The sequence below is a fragment of the Lycorma delicatula genome, chromosome 9 (assembly GCF_047948215.1).
Source record: "Lycorma delicatula isolate Av1 chromosome 9, ASM4794821v1, whole genome shotgun sequence".
Taxonomy (NCBI): Eukaryota; Metazoa; Arthropoda; class Insecta; order Hemiptera; family Fulgoridae; genus Lycorma; species Lycorma delicatula.
In genome coordinates, this window is record NC_134463.1 from 129,250,865 (window position 1) to 129,262,468 (window position 11,604).

The 11,604-nt window shown below is 35.6% G+C and overlaps 1 protein-coding gene across 1 annotated transcript in view; it reads left to right on the forward strand.

The window, feature by feature from the left end:
• The window catches only part of LOC142330552 (protein disulfide-isomerase A5), a 53,129-nt gene that overhangs the window by 34,544 nt on the left and 6,981 nt on the right, over positions 1-11,604 (forward strand). Inside the window, exons 8-9 of the mRNA XM_075375903.1 lie at positions 2,089-2,291; positions 5,632-5,778. Coding sequence (XP_075232018.1) covers positions 2,089-2,291; positions 5,632-5,709 — 281 coding nt within the window. The 3' untranslated portion in view covers positions 5,710-5,778. The remainder of the gene's footprint in view (positions 1-2,088; positions 2,292-5,631; positions 5,779-11,604) is intronic.

Consider the following 11,604-nt stretch of genomic DNA (forward strand, 5'->3'; position numbering starts at 1 on the left):
TTTTCTTATGAATATTCTAGAAGTCTTCAGATATTCTACATGCTTTTTCTGGATTCTGGATCATAGGCAGCTATGTCCCTTGTGCTTGTGATGCATCAGTGTGGTGTAATCTTATACATACTTAGGTTGTCCATACCCGAGACTTGTGGTTAATTGAAACCCAGCCACCAAAAAACACTGTTATCCATGATCTATTATTCAATTCCAAATAAAAGCACCTTTAATAGCTTGAGAACTCTCGACTTCGCAATCAGTTGATTTACGATGAGTTTTACCATTAGATTGATGCGGCATAGAAATGAAGAAGAAACAATAAGTAATTAAAATAAATAGGTAGTGATTGTAATTTATTTAAACAAAAATATTTTACATTCAGTGATAAATTTTATACTTAATGATGGTTATAAAGGGTGGAGCTGAGAAAATTCATGTTATTCACTACTGAATAACTTTGGTTGTTTTAATTATAGAAAAAAGTTTTACATTAAATAATATTTTTATTTCATTTTTGAAATCAACAACCCTTAATTAGGTTCGGAAATAATGCCAGTAAGATGCAAATTTAGAGCTTCAATTTCTTGATGAATGAAAATTTTCATGGCTTCAATTGTACATGGCTTGTTCACATACACTCTTGATTTCAGATAGCCCCACAAAAAGAAGTCACAAATTGATCGATTGGGATAGCATGGGGCCCAATAAACATCACCAAATTGTGAAATGACATGTCCAGGATACATTTGTCAAACCACTTCAATCGATGCTCTTGCCATGTATGCATGCTTGAAAATGACTAAATAAATTTTGAAAGTGATGAATTGTTTAAATCGGCACACTTGTCTTGATAGCTGACTTAGTTGTAAGCAGTTCTATCAATGGATTTGAAAGTTATTTATTATGTAGATTAAGTTTTCATTGAGCTTGCTGTTTATTTAGTGTGCTTATGGTGCTTTTTTCATAAAGTAAAAATGTATATAAATGTTGTGTATGTATATGTATGTATTTAGTATTCAAAAAGTATAAAAACAGTTTACCACCAAGAGTACAGAATTCAATAATGCTTTTTACCTTATGCTTATTGTTTTATCATAATAGCGTTTTCAAGGATTTCCCTTATCATCAGTTAAACTTTTTCTTTTAAAAAATCATACATTAAATTCAAAACATTAAAATTATAATCATGTAAAAAAAAATACATAGTCATAAATATTTTTAAAAAAGAAATTGTTATGTGGCTAGCCACATGTACAGTACTGATGTGAGTAAATCGCGGAAGCACTCCTTCATATATAGTGGAATAAGGCAAGTCATCAATCTTTGCAGATCAAATAAAATAAATATATTGCATATAGTACAGAGGAGTATGATTCTTAAAAGAAATGATTTAAAAAAAAAAATATATATATGTATATATATATATATATATATATACTGCATTTATATATATTCTTTTTCTTGTTTTTTTTTTTTTTTGCTGTATATCAATGTTTCCTCTGCTGTTTTGCCTAGTTACGTGTGTCTCCTGGGTTTTATTTAGTTCATCTCCATGTAAAGGAATGTTATAGGAGAGATCCTTTAACTAAGATAAAAAATCATGTGTGCTCTAAACTAGTTTACAGATTAATGAAGTAACAGAAATTAAATTGTAAAAAGCGTAAATTTATATGTATATTTTCACCTCAAGTTTCACTAAACTTGCATAATCGCTGGAAAAAAATTTGTTTATTCAACTAAAGGTTCAATTATTGTATTAACAGAACTTACTGTGTTTTAAAGATTCTTCTTTAATTCATTTTTCCATTGATTAGTCTTTCATTCACTGAGTTAAGGTAGCTCTTATTAATTAATATTAAAAATAATAAAATTATTGATAAAATAAGAAAGGATTCAGATATTTGTACAGTTAACAGATATGAACTCGGTGACTAAATCAGTAGTAAAATAAATTGACAATAAAATTATTAAACGTGCATCTTTTATTGTTTGATGGTAGCTATGAATATAATGATGTTCAGAAATAATTTTATTACTGTTATTAATTTATGCATTCAGATTTTTTACTTAATATACGTATGTTTATTTTTTCAGGGTGTGGTCATTGTAAGAATGCTAAACCTGAATTTACTGCAGCTGCTGAAGAACTTAGAGATAATACCAGAGTTATATTAGGAGCTGTTGATTGCAGTGAACATAGTACATTATGTAAATTATTTGATGTAAAAGGTTATCCAACATTTAAATATTTCCATTATTACAACAAGGCAACTTCTGATTTCAATAATGGTCGAACTGTAAGCTTATCAGACTTAGTAAAATTATTGTAATTTTATTTTGCAAATTAATGAAAAATTGCACTACTGTAGAGGGAAATATTATTTGAAGTTGTCACACTTCTCTTTCCAAGGTTATCTTGTTCTGTTTGTGGTTATTTTGTAAACACATGTTCACAGATATTGTTTGTCCTTTATATTCTGATGTGACATTACAAGGTATGATAAAAAACTTATCCAACTTGGCTCATAAAACAGATATACTAGCTTTAACCTATTTAGGTCGATGACTTGTCCCCTTCAAAGTAGGCCCCTTCTGATATGATGTGACACTTATCCCAGTGATGTTTCCATTGTTGGAAGCATTTTTCAAAATTATTTTTTAGTTAGGACTGCAAGTCCACTTGTCACCTTTCTTTTGATCTCTTCTCCTTTATGCAGAATTTTCCTTTATATCTTCTTTCCTTTATGCAGAATTTTAAGCATAGGAAAGACCCAAAAATCGCTGGGAGCCATGTCTGATGAAAGAGCCTGTTTAGTCAACATTCTCGATAACTAGTGATGCATGGGCTGGAGTGTTGTATTGGTAATTTGCCAATCAGCATTTTCCAAAGCTGTGATCTCTTGGGTTGACAGCATCTCGTAGCCGACTTAAAAATAGTTTTACAGCAGGATGACTGTGTCTTTGTTTCAAGGTCATGTGTTTCAGCATCCATGTTTCATCTCTGATTATCATTTTTTTCATAAAATCAAAAAATCTCTATTTCCACGTGAAAACATGTCTTGTGAGATTTTCAGTCGGTTTACCTTTTGTTCATGAGACGTTTTGGGACAAATTTGGCTACTACGTGTCGCAACTCAAGATTTTCCATTAAAATTGATTGCATTAAGTCACATGAAATTCCTACTTCATCCTCAAACTGTCTAACTGTTATTCGATGATCATTTATCATCATTTGTCAAGACTCGCTTGATTTTTTTTTTTTTTTTTACAAAATGTAATAAGAGATTCTCTGCTCAGTCCCTTCAGTCATTTTGAACAGCAATAAAAACACAACAAGCACTACCTGTTCTAAAACACAACATTCTAAATCACAAGCACTACCACTAAATGTTCTACTTTCACTCTCTAAGCAGCGACTGGCTGCAATGGCAGCAAAATAATGAATCATATGCAACAAAAATCACATTCTAAGACTGTCCCCTTCACTTGTTGCTGGTGATGCACTGTAATACTGATTACAATAAAAAAATAAGGTCGTTTACTTTTGATCATACCTCTTACATATGCAACGATTCATAAAATTATTAATTAATTTCTTTAATTTTTGTAATCAGTTTGTTTGGTTTTTGTGTTAAATATTGTGATCATTTGATTAATTTTTTTTTATACATCTTTCACAAATATTCCTTAGTGTTACATCAACGTGTAGTCCATTGAGATAAAGGTTTAAAGCTGTCAGTCCCAATATATTTCTGCAAAAAGACTGATTCTGTTGAGTTGTGAAGAAATAGAAAGCTTGGCAAATATGGAAGAGTGCTACTAAAAGATATGTCTTGCCGATCTGGTCATCTGAAATTGATCTTCAAAAATTTTAATTTCAAAAGGAAATTAAAATTAAATTACATTTAGTATTGAAATTCTTAATTCAACTGTGCAATAAAAGATTGAACAAAGTCAGAAAACATAGTCTGTTGAAAGATCAGCTTCTAACAGAAAATATAAAGAAAATAAGATTCGATTGCCCAAGAATATGTTAATTAGACTTTTGAAGATAGGTCAGAAGTGATTTTGCCTGGAAAAAATATTTCTTTGTGGGAAATGTACCCACTTAGAAAGACAGATGGAGAATCTGTTTCTCCCAAATACATTTTTCAATCTGTGAATACATTTTTCATTGTTTCAATTCATTTTTCAATCATTCTTTAAAAGTGGCTAAAAAAGTTCACGTATGACAATAATGGCTGGACAGGAAATTCACCTGAATGCAACGCTATTGAGAATTTTTGGGCCATATGCAAGAGGTAAATGAGGAAGCTAGACTGCATGACAATGGAGAAAATTATTAATAGTACAATCCATGTATGGTTTCAGGTTGACAAATGTTAAAAACTGTGTAAAACTAATTCAGTCTATGCTAAAAAGAATACAAGAGGTGACAGAATAAAAATTTAGAGAAATTCATACTAACAAATGTGTGTTTAACGTGGTGTAAACTGATGTAAGTAAAATATACAAATTTGTTAAAATTTAAACATTGCACAAGCCCATATATATATATATATGAAATGTAAACCACCAAAACACAGTAAATAGTTAGTTTAAACTTACCGTACTAATTCCAACAATCTGTTTTCATGGGATCCCACATTTTCAGTTGCTATTTAATTCTATAATTACATTAACACTTATTTATTTATAACTTTGATAATTTGTTGAAATTGTTTTCTTTTTTGAAAATTTTTATCCTTCCAGTACTTGACAGCAGAATTTTTGTATATTCGTCCGTAATAAATTTAAAAATTCTCAAAAAATTATAAATTATGACAAATTATCAAAATTATAAATAATTATGTTTTTATGGAATTACAGAATTTAATTACAACTGGACTGGATTCTTGTAATTAATATGGTAAGTTTAACTTGTTATGGTGGTTTACATTTCATTTAATATTAAGTTGCATTAGCACAGTGATCATTATGTTCACACACACACACACACACACACACACACACACACACACACACACACACACACACACACACACATACATATATATATAATATCACAAAGGATTTATTAGACATTATGAAAAAGAATGAATCATTATAGAAAATGGAACAAAATTTGTATTATATTAACAGCTATGGTGCATGTAAAGCAGTTGCAGCCAAAGAGTGATTTATTTAAGTAATGTCATTTGCTACATTTTGTGAAAAGAATGATGAAGTTGGGACAGAAGAGAAGTTTGAAAAACGGCTCATGTGTAGGGCTGAAAATATCCCATATTGCGGCAGACTTATTAGAAAACCATTTCACTCGTAGCAATCTTGTTACAGTTCACTTGGAGGCAGGATACTTTAACATGGCTATACAGTTTTCAGTTGTGAATCATGACTCATATCTTGTTAGGGTGATCATCTTGTTAATGATCATGAGATCACCAGAAGGAGGAAGGAAGACTTATCTGTTTTGTTATCATTTTTGTGTCATTAACATCAGTAACAGTAGCAATTTTAACTAGTCTTGATAATGATAAATCTTTGTTTTTAATTGAATAAAACTTTTTCTGCTTTACTCATGATTGTCAAATAGATAATACTAATTTTTGAATGAATATTTATTTTTCTTTTTTTCAGAAATCTGATTTTGTTAAATTTATAAATAATGCAGATATGGCGGTTAAAAAACTGATACAATCAAAGGATGAATTATGAAAAGAAGTGTATTAGTTAATTAAATTTTCTGTTAGGTGATCAAACTAATTCATTCAAGATTTTTATAAGGTATAGTTATTTTAATTTTTTTTTTTTATATTTAAGCTCAATTTTTGTATTATTATTATTAATTCAAATGTTGTATGTAAATTGTATATATAAGCACACTGTCACCTGATTTTCTCCAACCTGATTTAGTAATTGATGCTTGCTTTACAATACAAACTATATTGTTTTGGTCAAATAGTTGAATTTCTTCTCCAGAAATGTCATCCATTTTTTATCTGTTGGACTGAATAATTTCTCGTGTTTGATATTCATTTGCTGTTGACTCTGTATATATACTGCTTAATAATTTAATAAACTTTTTGGATCTAATAAAAAAAAATAATTTAAAATATCAAATCTGTAACAAATCTAAAATAGGAAAATAGATATCACAGTATCAAATCATTTGAACCATTCATATACACAGAAAATTGATGTAAGTAAAATGAATAGAAAACCTTCTGACATTTGTATCCGATACAGGTTTCAGAAATTCAGGAGTTATAATTATTTAGTTCAATTTAAATTGTTTAATTTATTTAATTTAATTTTAAATTTATTTTATTTTGATATTTAATAAAAGTTGTTGTTTATTAGCAACCGCTTGGCAACCATTTTGTTTACGGTGTTGCTTATTGGTTTACTTGTGTTTCTGTTGGTAGTTATTTTTTAAGGTGTTTCGACATTGGCTGTTGTTTATGTACAACATCAGTATGTGTTTTGTTGTGTTTATGTTTTCAGAAATGTCTGAAACTGAAGGAAAAAGGGTAAGTCCAAGCAGGCTAAACCTCACTAGCAGATTAAGGAAACGATTGAGGTTAGGTTCGACGCTTCATCCTCTTCTGGGGATGAGGAGTCGCAAGCAAGTGGTTCTGTTTCTTGTGGGCTGGAAAGGCTAAAAATCACTTAATGATTGCGGACTTTTCTATAGGTAATGGGAGGGCTGCAGGTTCAGTCCCGTTAGTATGGACGTTTGAAGAAAAGTACGACTTCTTAATTCAGTTTTTGGAAAACCCAAGAAGTGCTAAGGCTAATATGTGGGGTAAGATTTTCCCTAAGATCAGGTAACTCAAACCCATTGTTGAGTACCTCCTGCTAATTGAAGGATGCTCGAAGAGGCAGGTTGAACACCGAACCACTCAAGCTTACAGGATGCTTGAGCTGTGGGGTCATCAACACAAGATGACATTTAGCCCGGAAAAGATTATGATGTTGCTCCTCGAAGGCCGTTTGGCAGTGAGTCTGCATGTCTGTGTTTTGTTGGCAGGCCAGCGTATAAAGTATGTTCAGATTCAAAAGTACCTCAGGGTGTTTCTTGATGAGAAACTACAATCTAATAAGCATCTTCAATACGTCACGGAGAAGGCCTGTAGTGCCTTCTTTGGTAATCGACGTGTGGTCAATTGTGATTGGGGTCTTAATTTTTAAGACCATGAACATTCTGTATAAAGACGTGTGCAAAGCTATTATGCTGTATGCGGCACCTGTTTTGGTGGATAAGCTGAAATGTAAAAGCTATAGGGTCATATTATTAAGGGTTCAACATGTAATATTGCTAATGGTAACGGGTGGTTACCGTACTATTTCATAGGAGGCAGTCTTGGTGATTGCAGGAGTGAAACCGATATAGACTTGATTATGTTTGGAAGCAGTAGTGGTATGTTGCTAAGAAGTCTGGTGAGTTGACTTTGGATAAAGTTCTATACCTATAGTGCTCACAATACCTTAGAGCCTTCCAAATGGCATACAACTCAGCTGCATAAACAGAAGCAATCATTTGTGGCAAGGACCACGAATGACTAACGCCAGCACAATGGAAGGCACTTCCAACGCCGTTCACTGTCATAGAGCCATCCGTGTAGAAAACCAGTTCCCCATCATGTTCGCTCACAAGCTCTTGAAAATGATGAATTATTTCCTCAGAACTGCAGTGCCTAAAACATGTCAGATCCATTTGAAAGATGGTCAATGGGAGCAGCCACGGCGGTGATTCACGCACCGTTGATTCAACTCTCGGAAGCACAGTATCATACTTGTCCAGCAATTCCCGAGCTCTGATCCTGGCCGGTCTGGTATAAGTCTGAGACTGGTTGTAAGCCTCCTGGAGAGGATGCCCAACAAACGCTGGCGTGTTTATATGGTGCGATGAAGACGTGATGTTGACCACATAATGCAGCAATAGGATGTCCCTTCGAAAACGTAGTGGAGATAACCCCAATTCACACATGAGGCTGTCGATGGGATTGGTGCGAAATGCTCCAGTCGCATACTGAATCCCGGCATTTTGTACGACGTCCAAGGCTCTTAGAACGCTTTTTCGAGCCGAGGAATAAACAGCACAGCCGTAGTTGATTCTTGATAGTATACAAACGTAGAAGTACCTCTTGATTCAATCCCCAGTTGATATTTGACATACATTTGATTATGTATAACGCCCGTTTGCATTTAGCTGCCAATTCTCGTACATGAGGATGCCACATAAGACCTCTATCAAAGATTAGTCCCAAGAACTTGACCTCTTTTTTATACGGAATCCTAACATTCTTTATTGTAAGTTGTGGACTAGGGTGTCCCCTCCGAAAGCGACTGAAATGTACAGCGCACGGCCTGTCGTCCAAAAACCTAAAGCCAGACTGTCCAGCTGCATCAACAATATTATCGATTGCCCGCTGTAACTTATAGCGGACCATTGCAGTTTCCGTGCTGGCGTAAAAAATTGCCAGATCGTCCACATACATACTTACATCTACCAATTCCTGGTGGTATTGCCTGCAGAACCCTATTGACAGCAACTGTGAACAGAGTGCCACTAAGGGGTGACCCTGCGAAACCCCATTTTGTAAGCGCTTACTTGTTGATTACGTATTGCCAATGCGTACTTTTATGGTGCGCTAAAATAAGTAGCTGGCGACAGTCATGGGGAGATTTCCACGTAGTCCCCAGTCATGCATCTGTTTTAAAACCCCATACCACCACGTCATATCAAACGCTTTTTCAAGGTCAAAAAACACTCCTATGAAGTGCTTCTTGCTAATGAAAGCATTCTGTATTGCGTTCTCAAGAAGTATAATGTTGTCAGTCATAGAATGATGCTGTCTATATCCGATTTGATATGGCAAAAGAAGCTGCTTCTTCTCCAACAACCATACTAAACGAGCATATCATTTTGTCCAAAAGTTTGCTAATACACGATGTGAGAGATATCGGTCTGTAACTCTTAACATCTATAGGATCTTTCCCCTATTTCAAAAGCGGTGTGATCACTGCTTTCTTTGCTTGTGGATAAGAGGCTGAGACCCATATTCTACTGAGCAAGTGTAACATTGACGCTTTACAATTGTTGTTAAGCTTCTTGACGAAAGCATACGGAATATTGTCATATCCAGGTGAACTATCATGAGCCATTTAGGACACTATCGAATTCGACGAATGCAAACGGTACGTTATAAAAGAGGTCGTCGTCTGTTAAAAAGTTTAGCCATGCTTGCCTGTGAGATGCGAATGAAATCCATGTGATGATTTTCATTGCTACTCACAGCTTCGAACTGATCGGCCAACAATTGAACAATAGCCTGTTGATCGACTATGACGACACCAGCATATTTGAGCGCGTTCAATGAATGGCCATGGGACCGGCCAACTATGGCCCTAACTGTCTTCCATACCTGCGAAGCAGATGTGTCACTGTCGATGGAGGATATGTATATTTCCCAGGATGCTTTTTTTGCAGATAATATGGCGTGTCTGGCATAGGCACGATGTCTTAAAGATATTAAATTCTCCATGGTAGGTCGTCTCCTGAATAGATTGAAAGCTCTCTTGTTCCTGCTAGTTGCTAGATTTACTTCGACCCCCCCACCACGGTACACTTGCTTTCACCCAAGTTGGGGTGGTTTTAGGAACGGTTTCCTTCGCCAAACTGATAATTGCTGTTTTGCCCCAGTTATATCCTCATTGATATTTCCAGTACAACATGGCATTACCATGCTGTTCGTATAGCTAATCCAATCGGCACGCTTAAGACACCACCGCTGAATAAACTTCGGTGGTTTTTGCCGTATATCTCTTGTAATCACAATCGGAAAGTGGTCACTCCCATATAGGTGTGGGTCAAATTCCCAATCTAAGGAAACCGATAATACTGGACTATAAAATGACAAATCTATGACCACATAAGCTCAGCAGATCCCCAACATCCCAGTTCCCGTCTGGCAGATATATGTTATAAATGGAGATTTCAACTGGAGACAATAACCGTACGGCGACAGCTTGCAGCATAGTATCTAGTTCTGTTCGTTGGAATAGACAGATGTGAACACACAAGAGTGGCAACACCACCGCTTCCTCGACGATCAAACACAACATCTGCATGTATCACATCGTATCCACGCAGACGGAAATCCTGTTCTGGTTTAAAGTGTGTTTCTTGAAGACACATGCATGCAGGACTGTGTTCTTTCATAAGTAGTTGAAGCTCAGATAGGTGCGAGACACAACCATTAATATTCCATTGTATTATATTCTCCATTAACCTTAGGGCTTACCCTTTTTTCTTTCTTGTAGTTGTGGTACAACTTGAGTCAGTTAGCGACCCCACAGAACCGGAGTCACTCTCCTCACTTGAGACTAACATAGTCTCAGGGTTTGGCAGAGTTGTGCGTAAGACTGGGATTGTTAATTTCAGTAGTCCGGTTGAAGGTGCTTAAATCACCAGCGGCGACGTCACGTCTTGTGTCGTTCCTGTTTTCTCCAAGCTGACTACAACATAGGTGCCGATCTTCTGCACTCTCTGTCCTATGGGTGGCTTATCCCTTGCGGGAGATGTAAAGGTTCCTGAGAACATCTGACCCTCGATAAGCTCAATTCCCCAGTATTATTAGCTCTGGACTGCTTCTAACCGGTACGTTCAACTTCCTCAGTAACTTATTGCGTTTATAATGCCAATGGTTTATTTAATTTGGCGATGACGTTCGGCTGTTGATCGCTAGTCGACAGCGTTGGCTGAACTGTAGCAAATTTCTTTTCCATAAATTTGTCCAAAACTGCAGTTAGAACTGGCGTCAATTGCCTGAGTAAACTATCAACCAATTGTGGTGAAGAGGTGTCCGTGCTAGGGGCAGCCGCTTGCGCAAAGGTCTTTTCGCCCGGTGACTGTGCGTTAACCAACTTTCTCGCTTCAAGATAACTAATTTTCCTGAGAACTTTAGTTTCTTGTATTGCGATCTCTTTTTTGAAAGCAGAACAATTCCTAGATCTCGCTGAATGCTGCCCTCCGCAATTCACACATAAAGGGATTTCTTTACAGGGTTCACCTTCATGGATCGCTTGGCCACACGCACAAATCTCTTCACGACTGCATCTGTCTGAGATATGGCCAAAACACTGGCATTTGAAACACCTCATCGGTGGTGGGATATAGGCGTGTACATCTAACCGATGGATTCCGGCCCTTATCTTTTCAGGCAACGATGGCCTATTAAAAAAGTAAGAACATGAGAATAAGAGGGTAGCACTTCACTATCCTTTCTCATGTTCAATCGCCTACATGCGATGACGCCTTGCGACGCCATCTCACTAACAATCTCTTCCTCACTACAATTAAGCAAGTCACGACAGACCACTACCCCTTTGGAATAGTTAAGTGTGCTGTGAGCTTCCACACTAACGTCAATGTTCGCTAATTCTTTCATTTCTAATAACTTTGCTGATTGCACATCGTTCAGTGCTTCAATGAATAACCCAGCCTGTGTCTTCCTGGGTCCCTTGACTGGCCCACCAGCATTTGTCGCGAGTTCTTTAGCTATGACAAAGGGACTAATGTCTGAAAAACTGCTATCTAACAACAAG